Source organism: Falco cherrug, chromosome 1, assembly GCF_023634085.1.
Source record: "Falco cherrug isolate bFalChe1 chromosome 1, bFalChe1.pri, whole genome shotgun sequence".
NCBI lineage: Eukaryota > Metazoa > Chordata > Aves > Falconiformes > Falconidae > Falco > Falco cherrug.
This window is the reverse complement of record NC_073697.1, coordinates 32,703,299-32,718,683: the sequence shown is the minus strand read 5'-3', so window position 1 is coordinate 32,718,683 and position 15,385 is coordinate 32,703,299. Positions and strand designations below refer to the sequence as shown.

The following is a 15,385-nucleotide window of genomic DNA, read 5'->3' as shown; positions in this document are numbered from 1 at the left end:
GCAGGTGCTACTCTACTATTGCATCTACAGAAGAAATTTAAATTATTATACCAGCACCACATATAATCCCAAATTTAAAAGAGAGCACATGCTGCATTTATAGCAAGTACTTAAGCTCTTTCTGAAAGCATTTTAGTGCACCTGTTCCACCATGGAACATATCTGGGGAGCATTTAAAGAAAATACTTAACTTAGAAAGTTAAGTTTGAATTACAAATCAAGCCATTGCAAATACAAGACTTGAAAATTAACAGTCTTGGCTTCCAACACACTACTTCAGTGCTTTGGGTTTAAGTCTATGTGGAACAAGACTTAGGAGATAAAAATTTTCTCAATCATTTCCGTTCTCAAAGCCATGTGTTTCCAAAACTGTGCACTCAAAAAGACTAAAGGGAAAACACGCACATTATCAGGGAAGGGACTTCACAGGCAGCAGCTCGTTCTCAAAAATATTATCTATTACTATATAGCCTTCTACTATCACCATGAAAGGCAAGATAAACGTTCTGGAAGAACAATTCATTATATATTTCAAATAATGCCAACTTTATACCAATAAAAGCAATCATAAATGGTTCAGGTACACCTTCAGTTTAAGTGGTTATGAAACCCTCTAATGCTCATCTTGCCCTGCTCCATATATATATATATAAAAATATATAAATATTTATAAGAAAAACAACCGCTCCCCCACTGGTTTTAACACAGCACTTGATCACAAAAAGGGTATGACACACACACGCACAACACAAGGTTTTCATTAAGTGGCAGCAGGATCATTTTCAGCAATATGTTCCTACAGAGACCCTTAACTGTTTCAACACATATCTGCAATCTCATAGAGTGAATTCAGAAGCAGCTGTGAAGCTTCCAAGACTGCTTATATGCTTGTGGTAGTTTAAATCCCATTTTTAGGAAGATGCCTTGGGTTTCTTAAATCCTTTCTGAAAGTTAAGGGGTAAGGTAGTAAGACAACTCAGGAAAAGCTTATGTGTGTGGAATGGCATGATAGCAAGATATATTTGAAGTTTAATTCACAATTATTAAGAACACATATTCTTTAAATCTTCAAATCATGCAATGAGAAATGTTGTTTTCATATAGGTAAGTACAGATTTTTTTCACATGAACGTTCAGAATACTCTCTCTTCCATGTAACTATATCATAAAACTTTTCTGAAGAACTCTATAAAATCCTGGTCTCAGTTTACACATTAAAAAAGCAATACAGATAACGCCATAAGGTACCTTCCAATCAAGACCCTGGTTTCTAAAATTTTTGCAGCAAGAATTCTTCAAATATTTCAGGCACAACTATAAAGGGTATCCAATGTACTACTTATGTCCTTCACTTTTTCTCAACATCCAAATTTATGACTGAAAATTAATTTTTGTAAGACTTACAGTAAGTTATCTATAACCCATTTTATGAAGACTAAAATGTCCTTCATTTTTATTTTCTGACAAGACAGAAGGTATTTTTTGGGTTCAGAACAAAGAACTTTTTTACATCACTTTTCCACACAGATTTGAAACACCAAATCAGAGAACAGATGAAAGTTTTCAGCAAGTTTGTCATGCTATAGATATGCAGTGGTATTCCTTAGATCTTCCCTGTTTACTGGTCCCCAAAATTCTTCTTAAAGAGTTAAAGCTCTTCTTAAAGAGTTAAAGGCTCAGCAGATCTGTTACCACTATTTCCAGTGCTAAGGAAGATTTTTAAAGCCATCAATCTACAGAACAATTGTGACTTTTATCTGCAGCACTGGGAAACTATGACCTCCGAGAAGTTTCAGTACAAAGGAAACACCAGTCTCTTTCTCTCAAGTTTGACTGTCACCAAAACATGATCCAATTGGATCATGTCAGAATTGTATCTGACATTTCAATACCCTTTAAGTTCCTATCTGTAGCAGAAAGTTTCCTGTAAGACTAACAAGTCCCTACTTTTGTAACATTTTACCTACTTTTCAGCTGCTATCTACACAAACAGCTAAAACTATTTGGAACCACTGCTTCAGTTTGTAGATTAGTACACTTCTGTCTAGGCATTAAAATCTCTTCCTTCACCAAAAAGGTTAACTACCAATCATAAAGCCTAACAGAAACAGGCCAGAGAACAGGACTGGTTTGTGAAAGGGGAAGGTGTTAAAGATTCTTCTCAGTTTTGTATTCATTAAGCAAGTAAAACATTCATCAAATTAGTTTTGGTCACTGTCTGTGAGGTGTCCTTACACAATGAATTTCAAGAAACCAAAGCAAGTTTCACTGCCTCCATACCTAGCAACAGTTCTGACCTTTCAAAAACTGCAGTATTATATAGATAAGAACTCACCTGTGTTGTTTTACCAGACCCAGTCTCTCCAACCAGCACAAATGACTGATGCCTAATCAAAATATCTGTAAATCTTTCTTTATATTCCCAGACAGGAAGTTGTAGCCTTTTTTTCAGGATGTCATAATATCGTGGTGTATGTGGTAGATTTGTGAAAGGGTTAATACTGTGTGGAATCATTGCTGGTTTTATAGTTGGTAACCCAGCAGCTGCATAATATGTAGAGTTAGATGTAGGTCGCATATCTTTTTCTTTGTCCCTTTCTCTGTCACGATCTCTATCTCTGTCACGATCTCTGTCACGATCTTTAGAACGGTCATCACGGTCCCTGTCCCGGTCCCGATCTTTCCTAAAATGAGTTAAGAAACACAGCAGAAAATGAGACACTTCAATATTTCAACGCAGAGTAGAATTTAAATACAACGCATCTGTAAAGGTATCTAGTACAAAGTGTATACAAACCAAGTCTTTTAAGAAGCCCTGTAAACAGCTGCTACTGGATGCTTAAGCGTCGACGTGTGCATGATACGTACGGAATATAAATACACAGTTATACTCACTGTACACAAGCACTGCCACAGTTCCCCTCATTAGAGGCAACACTGAAGAAAGCTATCACATGAAGGGAGCATCATCTTAACCCTCTTCATTTAATGACTATAAAGCATCAGCTGTGTGTTCTAGACTTTTCACACAATTCTTCTTATCCCTACTTGCTGCTGCTACAGAAACATAAGAGAACACTAAATAGACATCTTGCCTACCTAACAAGGGAATTATGCTAACCCACAAAAACTAACTCATGATGATAAGCAGGCCCTGAAAGAAAAGTTTGTTTGGTTTCTTAACATCCCACAAGTACTTTGAACTTTTTTTTTTTTTGTTCTAAGTCCTCCATACAATTCTGACACACAAGTTGCTGAGTCTGAAACCTAAGACTTAAAACCAGCTACCCAGTTCACGGAATCATTTAGATTGGAAAAGACCCTTAAGATCGAGTGCAGCCATTAGCCTAACACTACCAAGCGGTACCACCTTCTCGAGTATCACCTCCTACCACACACTTAAAACAACCAGCATTTACGTATTCCCATTTGTTCCAAATATTAAGTCAAAAAAAGTTCACTGCACTTGCAAAAGAACAATAATTTTCACCATAGTTAACTACTCAAACCTCAACCTCCATCCTCAGTCTTAGTGACAGTTTCTGAATTGCAAATCCACCTACTTGTTCTTGCACACAATCTCACTCTCCCAACACACACCTGAAACGCTTGTAAAGAAACCCCCAGTTTGATCCAAACAACTATAGCTACATGCTTTTAATAAAACCCCCAAACTTACCCTAATTCAGCATTTTGACATATGCACCACTTTACAGAAACACATCACATTTTAAACCAGTGTAAGTCAAAAGATTAGTGGCATCTTTGCCAGGAAAACAGATCTTTTCAGCTTTTGTGCATTACATTAACTGAAATCCCATCAAAAAGGCAAAAGAACAAACTAAGCCAACACCAGTTTTATAGTAAATGCTCACATGAACCTTTTTAGGAAGAGTCGTTAAGGGAAAACAAAACCTTCCTCTTGTCTTTACCAGCACTCAGGCATGCATGAAAGAATAGAGAGCAGAAATCGGTTGGCCAACACTCCTCTCCACTGCTTTCTTTTTAACATACGGCTGGCATTCAAATGTAACTGGTTAAGTAATAAGCCAATTCCTACCTACGGAGAAGATGCAGTAACCAAGATTATATTAGTACTGGTTCTATAAATTTAAAATCAAAACATGGTGCACACTGGAAACAACCACCACTCTTGTTCTTGCATACACAAATAAACTGCATGCTGTATTTTTGGTTTTGTCCCTCAACAGTTCAATCTATTAGGGCTTCAGAGACTGCTGCAGTAAGTTGGGTTTTTTAAGATTACTTATTATCAGCAAGTCTGTGTTTAAAGGAAGAAACATACAAAACATACCATTTACTGTCACCTACCTAACTCACTTGTATATAGATTTTCCTAAAGCTTGGGACACTAGACTGTCTGAAAATTAAGGTCCTTTCAGACCATTTGCATGAATCTGAGATACCATAGCTTCAACATTACTTCTGATATGATCAAATGTTGTATAAGCTAGAAATCTCTTCTTAGTGGACAACGGCAAGCAGGTATTGCAGAACCCAAGAGGTTCATACTGTCTGGTATGGAAGTTTACCCCCTTTACAAACAGAAGGAACTAGCCTCTATTATGCTACATGCTATCAGACTCTTCGACCATTGAGAGTATCAGACAGGAATAAAGCTTTGGACTTGTAGTTAATGAGCTACTCACAATCTGATTTTAAATATCTGCAGGTACTGGGATAAACAGGTGGCTGGTCAGACAATAACATCATTAACAACAAAAGGAAATAAAGGCATAAAAGCAATTTAAGAATGGTAAAGTCGGGGTGAAACGCAAAAGCCCGTTAACAGCACACACTTCAATGAAAGAAAGAATAAGACATACTACTAATTGAGGGATTTTGGGGGTGGGGGTTTTTTTGTTTGGTTTTTTTTTTTTTTTTTTTTACAGGGGGGTGGAGTGTGGTGGTATGTGTGTGCTTCTGAAGGATTTTTATTCTTTACTGCTATCTAGTCAAAGTGTAAAAAATCCACATCAATAAAACTATTCCATAATCATTTATTTAAGCAGTATTATGTCAGAACCTTCTACATCAGAGCTCATAAAGCATACCTTCAGGTATACTTAAGCCTCTCATAAACCAATGCCACTGCTAAAACAGACCCACACTGTTGCCAACCCTTCTTGCATGCTGGTATAAGCATTTCAACAGTCTTGTGAAGAACAAGCCCTCCTTAGACTCCCTCCACCAATGCTAATTCTAACTCAGGTCAGTTCTCTGATCTAGTCTCCCAAACACTCACTTGCAGTACAAGGGAGAGGGCAGCACGTCTTCTGTGTTGGTAGCAGTCTGTGTGGGCTTAAAGCATGGATAAAAATACAACCTCAAGAACAAGACAGTAGATTAAATGGACTAGAAATACAATCCAGAATGGAAGGTCCTGTTAATCCCCCATTTCTGAGTTCCTTCATTGAACTCTTAGAGCTGTTTAATCATACAAGTAAGAAAACAAACCCATCCAGTTCTATCTACGTTTCAGAAGTAAAGCACTACTTACATGTTCATCAGAGTTGTGTCTGCCTCTCCTTTTATAACAGAAAGAGAGAAGCAGGGGCAACCAGATCTCAGCATAGAAAAAATAGAACATGTCCTCACAAGCTTACTCTCTAACATCATTTTATAGTAGTATTTGTTTGTTTTTCCCTAAAAATGCTTGCCACTCTCCCGTTATTACTGAAACTTCGCAAACATATCCAGACTCCTTTGGCCAACAAGAGAAAAGAGGAATGACACATACGCTGCCATACAAATTTACTATATTTCTAAAGATGCAGCTTGGTAGTCCTTCATTTATAAATTGTCAAATTCGATGTGCTTTTCATTATTGCACAAAGAAAAATTATCTCAAACCCAGAAATTAACAATAAAAGGATTCGAATTTAATCACATTTGTCTTCTGCCTGAATCCCGTAACAGCCTAAGTAATCAGAAGGGTGTTAGGGGGCTTTTTGCTGTTTTTCAAGCGAAGTAGTCTGGGCTGATTTCACTTCCTTATGTCCACACATATATACACACGTGGATACAAAAGAAATGTTGTAGCACTCACTAAATCCAAGCACAAAAAGCATATAAAAATGAAAATGGAAACAAAGGGCACAAGGTAAAGCCACTGATCATCACAGTGAAAGTTACACACATCTAATAGAACATCAGTGCTTTTTTTCCTCCATTACTAGATACAGCAATTGTTGATGCAAGAAAGCCAATGCAGCTAAAGGATGGTTTCTGTTCTGTTCTATTAAAAAAATGAAGTACCATGAGTCTGAACTATACATCCCACTAACAAGAACTGAAATTAAGTATGTGTGGGAAAAAATTAACAGATTTTAAGTAGTATGTATGCAATTCACACACTGTAACCAAAAACCTTGCATACGATTCCCATCTTTCAAAAAAGTTTTTGCTTCATAAATTATACAAGATCACAAGAACACAGATGTGCTGATGCTTATGGTTACACCAACAATTACAAGCCTGTTGGCCTGGCATCGTTGCCATGTAGAGCCACACATACCATGACAGGCTTCAATTAAAAAGGAACTCAAACCATACAGGGTAACGTGATACAACGTTCATATTTGGTCAGGTGGTCCAGTTTGAATGCAAGACAAATCACTGTTCAGTTTATGAAGTGCTAACCATCCAAAGGGCCAATTCAGCTTAACCCACCTCCAAAACCAACTAAACTGCATTAAGGCGCTCTCAACACAGAGCAAGACATGTACATACATGCTATTTACACAATTCTCTCTGTGCATCTTACTTAGAGCCTTCCATAAGCTGTACACCCAAACTACCCTAAAATAATTCATGACAATGTAACATTAGTATGGCTTGTGCTACATGAATTAAAATTTCAAGTAAAATCAGAAATAATCATGTTCAAAAATTATGCTTATAGTGACTTGGTTTAAGTCTTATGCCACTTAATGCTTTTACTGGCAGAGGAGGAGGGGACAAAGAAGGGCCACAAGACCAGCACTTGTATAGATTTTAGGTGCCATAAAAGTCAAAGACTTCTGGTTAGAAAGTTTTACTACTGGTGGAAACTCATTACAGTACATACAAAATGGTAAGACTAAGGGTTCAGGATGCCAGGAAATAATCAGTAAAAACAATGCCAAATAAAACCATACCAAAACCATAAAACCCATCAACATACAAACAAGGAAATACTGACCTGTGATTATTTTACAGCCAACCCTAACAGTTGTACCACATTTAAATAGTGCCTAGTTTTGGCATGATCATTTGAAAGTTCTACATAAAAGCTGCACATGTACAACTTTTCTGTACACCCAGAAGAGCTATTTCAACTTTTGGCAAATCATGCAAAAAGGTATTTAACGAGATAAATACTCGATACATTTACTTAGAAAAAAAAAATAAGATTACAGTGATCCTACATACAGCAAATAAATGTTCAATAATAAACTTTCATTTTTGTTTAGCAGGGGAAAATGCATCAAACCCTAGAGGCTAAAAGCTGAAGTTATACAAGCTCACCTTTAAAAAAAAAAAGGGCAAGTTTTGCAAAGACTATCAGTGAACACTGACTGCTGCAGTAGACTTTTAGTTATTGCAAGCTTTGAGAACAAGATGAAGTATTTTCCTTAGATAAATACTCTAGCCCAAAACAATGCTGTTGGACTTCAGAAATGGATTAATTCACGGAAGTCTTTTGTGCTCCATCAAGAAGGCCAAACTAGATAAACACTGTGTTTGTGTTCCTTGAGACTTCAGAAATTTACTTTAAAAAGCCACCCGCCCTCCCCCCACCCAATTAGTGGGTAGGAGATTATGCAAAGGCGGCTCTAAAACAACTATGTCTAAAAGGACATGAGCGTATAGTCTGCGCTCCTGCAATTTCATTAACGGCAATGAAAATCTGCTAAAGCTTGTGCAGTACAGTCCTAAAACTTTAACCTTTGCAAAACTAAGGAAAAAATCTAATCCCTCCCCTGACCTCTACCTCAAAACTCACCTCACCGTCGATTCTTACTTCAAGTAAAGCATATCCCTGCCGGTTACTGTAAGACGTTAACAAAAGAATAACGTTCCTACCAGGGCAGGCACTAATTATACAGGCGGAACAAATCTCAAACTGACCTCTAGGACCACATTTAACAGACAAAACTGGAAGGAAACAAACAAAAAAGGAACGAGGTCGGGGGGTGGGGGATAAATAACGAAAAGAGCCGCAGACAAAGCCGGGCGCGGGGGAGTGGGCCTAGCAGCGCGCCGCCCCCGGTCCGCCGCGACGGGAGCCCAGCCCGCCCCGGCGGCTCCCTCCCCTCCCCTCCCCCCCCCCCCCCCCCCCCCAACACCGCCACACGAGGCTCTCCCCGCCCGCTCCCCACCTCCGCGCTGCCGCCATCCGCCTCCCCCGCCCCCACCAAGGGGCCCGGCAGAAAGGCCGATCGCGGGCCTAGGCCTAGCGCCGCAGGGAGCTGCCGAGGCTCCCGTGCCTGCCCAGTCGAGGCGGCGCCGCCGGGGGTTCGCCGCGCAAATGCGGCTGCTGTAACTCTCTCCTTCCCCCCACGCATGGCGGCCGCCCCGCTCCCCGGGGAGGCCCAGCTCCACGAGGAGCGGCCACGGCCTAAGATAGGGAGCGGATGGCGCGGGAGCCGCTGCGATCCCCCATCCGCCGCAGGCCGCGCTCCTCGGGCCGCGCCGGGCCGCGCCGCCCCTTACCCGTCGGTGGTGCGTTTCTTGCTGGAGCTGTAGTCGTCCCCCAGATCTAGGCGGTGGCGCTTGGACATGGCGGCGGCGAGCGGCCGCTCGGTGCGGCGGGCAGGCGGGCGGGCGGCGGGCCGGCCGAGGCTGGGTGCGGCGGGGCGCGCTCTCCGCTCCTCGAGCAGCAGCAAGAGCAGCGGCGCCGCGAGGCCAGGCGCAGCGACTAAAATGGCGGCCGGAAGGAAGCGCCGGGGCTGCGCGCGGCGGGGTGACGGCGGGGGGGGGGGAAGAGAGTGGAGTGCGCGCGCGGGTCCGCCGGCAAAAGCCTTCCCTCGGCGCGCGCCCTCAGCGGCCGGCCCCGCCCCGCGCGCTCCAACGGCTGCGTGGGGCCCGCCATGGCGGCGGCGGCGGCGGCCGCGGGGGTGGGCGCACGCGGCGCGGGCGGGCCCCGCGCGGGGCGGGCTGGGCTGGGCTGTGGCGGGGCCGCCCTGTCAGGGCGCGGCCGTCGCCGTCGGTGCCCGGTAAGAAAAAGCTGTTTCCGCAGCCCGCTCCGTCCGCCCGGGCACGCGTGCCTCGGGACGGCCGTTGTCGCGGGGGGAGCTGAAGCGTGGGTAGCTGGCCTTGTAAACCTCTGGTTTAGGTCGTCAAAGGCTGCCCGGGCTGTGTCAGCCTTGCGTGTGTGGAAAGAGGCAATCTTTCACAAGTCCTTCATAGGAGTAGAAGTACGAGAAAACCCGGGATGTCAAAGCTATGTGCTGTAAAAGCACATACAGCCTTTAACTACACAAACGTTAAGAATAAGCGTTCATGGCAGTTTATTTCATGAGGAAAAAAAATTCCCTTTCAGAGACCCAGAAACACAGTTAGTACTTTTTGGCACTTGCTCTTGCAGTTTGTGTACGTGTCTGTCCAGAATACTAGTACAAGGGAAGCCCGTGTTCATAGCACAAACTCTGGTAGACCTGTTTAGTTGTACTGCATCAAAGTCGTCTTAAGTATGAGCATGGCTACAATGACATTTAGTAACAATTCCTGAAGCAAAACGAGATATGAAGTCAAGCGCCATTTCCTCACTACAGTTAAGTTTTCTTGAACGGTTACAGCTGTAATTAGTCATTTTTCACCTTTCCAACCAGCGTAACTGCCAGCAGAAGCCTGCAAGTTTAAGCCTGGTGTGGAAGTTGGGTCCTCAGAGTTGTTTCTTGTGCCCCTAAGCTGTTCCCCATCTCTTACCACCCCCGGCACCTTGTAAGAACTGGGTTAACCACCCACACAAACAACATGTGTCCTCTGACTGAAGGTACAGATGAGCCTGGGCAGAAGAAGACGAAGTCAGGCAGACAGTGAGGTGCCTGTAACAACCGTGTCTTCAAGTCAGAAGCACGCTTGGCGCTCACTGAGCAGCCTCTGTGCTCACACAACTTCCTTCAGCCATTTCTGCCCCTTCCCAGCGCTAAGTCTCAGCAGATGCCTCACCTTCCAGCGCAGTCACTTGATACTTCAGCACAGCTCATAAAAGCCAGTCTCTTAAGGGCTTCTGGAAGAGCAAGAGGGACTGTTCTTGATACTTCTGACAGCTATTTGGAGAACATGAACCACTGGACATTCTGTTCTCTATTCCTCCCCTTTCCATTCCCAGTCTTATCTCATGCTCCTTCAGCCCTATGTGGTGGTTTAAATTCATATCATAGACAAGTAATTTTAAGATAGAATTAAAAGTACTAACATCGTATTGGTATCTCTCTTCATCTAGGTACATTTATTGAAAAACAAGCACTTCGCAAGACTTGCTCCTTGTCACTCTTCACAGCTCGTCTGCCAGAGAGTACCACAACCTTTGCTCAGCTACTTGAATGAGCACTTGCTCCCTAAGCATTTTGGTCAAAGGAATTGGGTTAGTTCAGATGTTTCAAATAATAAATTTTTGTTAACTTTATCTGACTGTGAAAGCAAGGGAGTATTCACACAAATGGCTCAGCTAACAAATACGAAAGTGGTCAGGAAAGATTATCTAGCAGCAGTGGCTTGTTCCACAAGTACAGCCAGCTCAGCAAGTGGGTGTTTGTCCATAGCTTCATGTTCCAAATTTTTCTGGGATTACATCAGTATAACTACTAAAATATTTCATGTAGACAAGTCCTTAGAGTATGTTCTTTAACAGAAGCGCATTCCTGTCCCTAATTTTAGATAATATAACAAAATGGCACCCACAGCTCAAGTGGAGTTCTAGACACTAGTGTAATAAAAAGAACATTTTCCTGCTTGGAGTTATCAACTGCAATAAATATTCCTGCAAAACTGGATTTTGAGCTTTTCCTGTGAAGCTGAAAGTAATTTCTGAAGTTATATTACAAAAAAACACTGGAATATCTATGTAACAGGTTGCCAGAGGATGTGTTTGTTACAGGATGTCTCTGTCCCAAATAGCAAGCTTATTTTTTTTGATGCTGTTGTAGTGTACACAGAGCTGTTTTCTCAGAATGCAGCCAAGGGAATCCCCAAGTGTATTTTAAATTATGTCTGTCTTAAACAAAAGCAAGTGATTATTGAAGTAGAGTGTTTGAATAGCACACACTTACCTTCTCAGAGAAGGGAGACAAAAAAAAATAATGGCTAGGTCTCCCTGGAAAGTGAGAAAACAGAAGAAGAACATAAAAGCATTACATGCATTAGTTGGGACGAGCAGCTACTGTTGTGCAGTTCTCAGAAGGCAGCAAGTGTCCATTAAGGGGGGCCGGGAGAGCTCTTGGGCTATACATTCCCGATCTTGATTGCTCCTCCCTATGCACAGCAGCATACAGCTACATGGTCTTGCTCGAGGTTACCATATGGCCAACACCAGGGAAGTTTCTGCTTTAGGGGGTAGGGGAAAAAAAGCAGGTGTGTCAGCAGGCATGAGATCTTAGGCTATACCTTTTGCAAATGCAAAAAAGAAGGGGAGAAAATTTTATGTTAGTTGGGGTGAGCAGCTGTTTGAGTGCTATGCCTGAGACTAATATCCCACATACTAGTTCACTATTAACAATACCTTGCAAACTCCTTAACTCATCCTCCATCCAACCGTGCTTTGAGCTATACGACTGCATAATAAATGATCTGGTCCCATCCCAAAGAGTTTACAATGTAAGGCCTTCATCCTGCAAGCACACACATGCCTTATTTTACTAATGCAAATAATCCTTTTAACTTCAAAGGGATTACTACAAGTAGCAAAACTAAGCATGTAGGTAAGTGTTCACAGGATCACAGCCTTAATATAAGATGAGACAAGAGAAAAAAAGATTGGTAAGCACAAATTGACATAATGACAAAGTGATAAGCATTACGTCAAAAGCCTTAAGGATGAAAGGAATGTGTAAAATAGGGCATATTTAAGCATATTTTCTGCCTTTTCAAAGGCATTTATTAAATAAGAGGTTTTTGTACACCACCCCCCAAGTCTTTATACATCTATAAAAATGAAAATCTTAGATTACTGAAACAGGAGACATTTATGTGAGTCGCCATTTGCCTGTCTACTCTTCTACTCCCTATTTCTTACCCTACTTTCAAAAAGAATACTCATTGGTATCAAAATCCTCTTAGTCAATTTCCAGGTAATGTTTTTTTGCTTTTGGTATGGGCATACTTACTATGCTATTTGGGTTGGAAGGAGTATTAACATTGAAAACTGAAACAATGGCTTAGGAGAATAACATTATCTATAAACTATTAATTTTTTTTCCCAGTTGTGCATTGCCTTCTGCCCAAAAGAATACGCATGGGTCTCCGACAAGCCATAATTCAAAGACCAACCTTGGATCACATGTGGTTTCTGACAGAGAAGTCTAGTGTCACAGTTTAGGATATCATTGCTGGTAGGTAATTGCTTCACTCCTATGCTAGGGATTACCACATCTATAAAGGGCAGAAAAATGAGATCTATCCAATCTGTCATCTTAGTTGAAAGACCTTCTTCACTGGCTTAACTAAAACAGGGGATGGTGAAGTGAAACCAGAAACTGCTGCTGCAATGGAGGCCATATTGATGAGCAGACTTGTAAGACAGACAGTCAGAGGAGGTTAAATCTCCTAAAGCTTGTGTGTTAGAGCCCTAAAACCTCTGTAGTACATATTTCTTTTATGGATGGATGGCTTGTGGTATACCCTAAGCAACGGTCTATGTGGTCCCAATGCTGAGGCCACACTTGGCACTGACAATATTTTTTTTTAATAGTTTGCTTGTTAAAAACAAGCCTAACTCCTATTTTTTATAAATCTACAAAATGTGATATTTAATAATTTCCTGCAAACTAATCTAAAAATATCAAAACAAAGTATTTCTGATAATTATCATTGCAATCACTGTTTTAAAATTATATATATATATATATATAAAAATTATATACATATATATGATGAGTAATACCCTTTGGAAAGTACACAGAAGCTTTGAACACAAATGCTCATCACAGGCAAGCTCTCATTCTAGCCTGACCCACCAAGCCCATGCAAATAAATGTATATTATCTTCATGTTCTGTCATATTATCGGAGAAAGAAAACTTGAGACAAGAACCCACGATCAGGGTATGTTTAAAAATGTCGGACTTCCACATTTTTCAAATTTAAAAATATGAAGTTGAGTACATGAACTGATCTCAGTTTCTGCAGTGAAGAAAAGAAGCAGCTTCCCTGTAATTACATAAGCTAAACTTTGCAACACTTCAAATATATATAAATCAACGCTTTGAATTGCTCTGGGAAATATGCTGTAGGAAGCCGGCATGGCAACAGCAGTATTGCCATGACAGCAAACTTTATCAGCCATACAGACACTATCTGAATTTTATGAATGGTTATTAAACATTATCCCATATAGAACACACCATTGTAACTAAGTCTTCAGGTCAGAAGGGCCTGAATGATTTTGGTAAAGTTTCATTAAAAAAAAAAAAAAAAAAAAAAAAAAGATATATAGAGAGAGAGACTGCAGATTTTGTGTCTACTAGAACACTAACCAGAGTGACAAATCACTTTTTAAAACAAACCCCATTCTCCAGAAGGAAAAGCATTGTTGTAGACAGCCAGCTGCTATTCTGAGCCCCTCGGTCACCCGCTATGGCCTTACAATCACCTTTAGTCCCATTGGAAAAACCTGGCAAGAGCACGTATTCATTATGTGTTTTGAATATATTTCTTTGAATCAAGAAATAGTATAAAAGCAAAACGTCACCCCTGAGTAAATTAGGTTATACATCTAATTTACATTCATTATGCACAGAAGTCATACATTCTCGTAACTTCTAGGTCTTTGTGGTTAAAGTGGCGTTGTTATAAAGCTTCTGCATTTGGAAACATATGAAACTACAGGCTAATGTTGTACGTGAAGGCAGTTTATCTTTTAAGCTCCTTACAATCTAACTGCTTTCTATGCCAAGTTTGAAATCTTGTGAGAAGCTCCTTAAATATAAGATGTTTTTAGGGAGTAGTAATTATTTCATGGGGAACTGTTTAAAGTCAGAGAATGCCAGAATTTCAAGCTTGTCATTTGATCTTGTGCTAGAATATTGGAAGAAGAGTAAATGCAAGTTTTTCAGTTGGCACTTCTTTTGCAAAGATCTGATTCTTTCTTGCATTTTCTTCACAAATTTTTCACATCAGCGGAAGGAAAAAATGTACTATGTTGGTATATATTTTTCATTCCTTTTGTGTTGAGTACAATCACCTCTTATTCACTATTGCATTAGCTCCTTAAGATTTTTTTTTAAGTCTTGTCTTTAACACCATCTGTAAAACATTCATATTCGTGCCTAAGATTATTCATGCTGGATCTATCAGTGGTACATCTTCACTCTGAGCATCTGCTTAAGTATTAGGAAATTTATTTGCTTAATTTCTGCTACCTATATAGAGCATACACAGTTTCAACAACTAAGATTACAAAAAAGCTAGGGAGCAGTGAAACAGGTGATCTAATAACCCTTACCTCATGGGCTACTAACATCTAAAGTGGTAAATACTAATCCTTATCTTCATAGTGAGTTCCAGACTACATAACAAAATAATAGCAGTAGAGAATTATACACACTAAAAATCCATCATATCCAAGAAATACTTTGTAGCAAATCACTTAACAATCATACCTTGCCCAGGTAGGCCCAATTTTTTAACAATTGGCTGCCCTTATTCTTTCCCCAGATGATCAAGACTTTTTTTCCCCAGTTGTGCTGGAAGTCCACTTGCAGAAAAATCCTCAGCAGCCATGAAAAGACTGGAAGTGGATGTAAACTTCTGCAGCTGTGTAACCACCCCCTTGACAACTTATTACAAGAAAGCCTCAGCCTTGAAGTGATGTTATTAGTGTGTGTCATTCTTCTATCCCCACCTCACAGATGGGAGCAACAACCTTAGTATAACCTGAAAACCAGTACAAGAGTCCTAAAGGAGCTGAAAGAAGACATTGGCTAAGTTTTGGTGTTTGATAGTGTGGGATTTTTTTTGGCGGCGGTCTGGTAGTGGAATTAATGCACTATTATATTACATTGCATACTCTGTAATGATAGCCTTCTCTCTAATGAGCAAGGCTGTTCCCAAAGGGAAAGGAGAGGGTGCTGCTAGAGCTTCTCCTTCTTGGGGGAAAAAAAAAAAGAAAAAAAAAAGAGTGACCTTCTTTGCAGAGACAGAGCAACTTGTCTCTCAGCTGA

The 15,385-nt window shown here is 40.8% G+C and overlaps 1 protein-coding gene across 1 annotated transcript in view; it reads right to left on the bottom strand.

Moving 5' to 3' along the window:
- DHX15 (DEAH-box helicase 15) overlaps positions 1–8,945 on the bottom strand; it is a 46,257-nt gene extending 37,312 nt beyond the window's left edge. The window contains exons 1-2 of the mRNA XM_055727251.1: positions 8,719–8,945; positions 2,336–2,684 (exon numbers count right to left, since the gene is read on the bottom strand). Of these exons, the coding sequence (XP_055583226.1) occupies positions 2,336–2,684; positions 8,719–8,786 (417 nt within the window). The 5' untranslated portion in view covers positions 8,787–8,945. The remainder of the gene's footprint in view (positions 1–2,335; positions 2,685–8,718) is intronic.
- Positions 8,946–15,385: the final 6,440 nt, after the last annotated feature.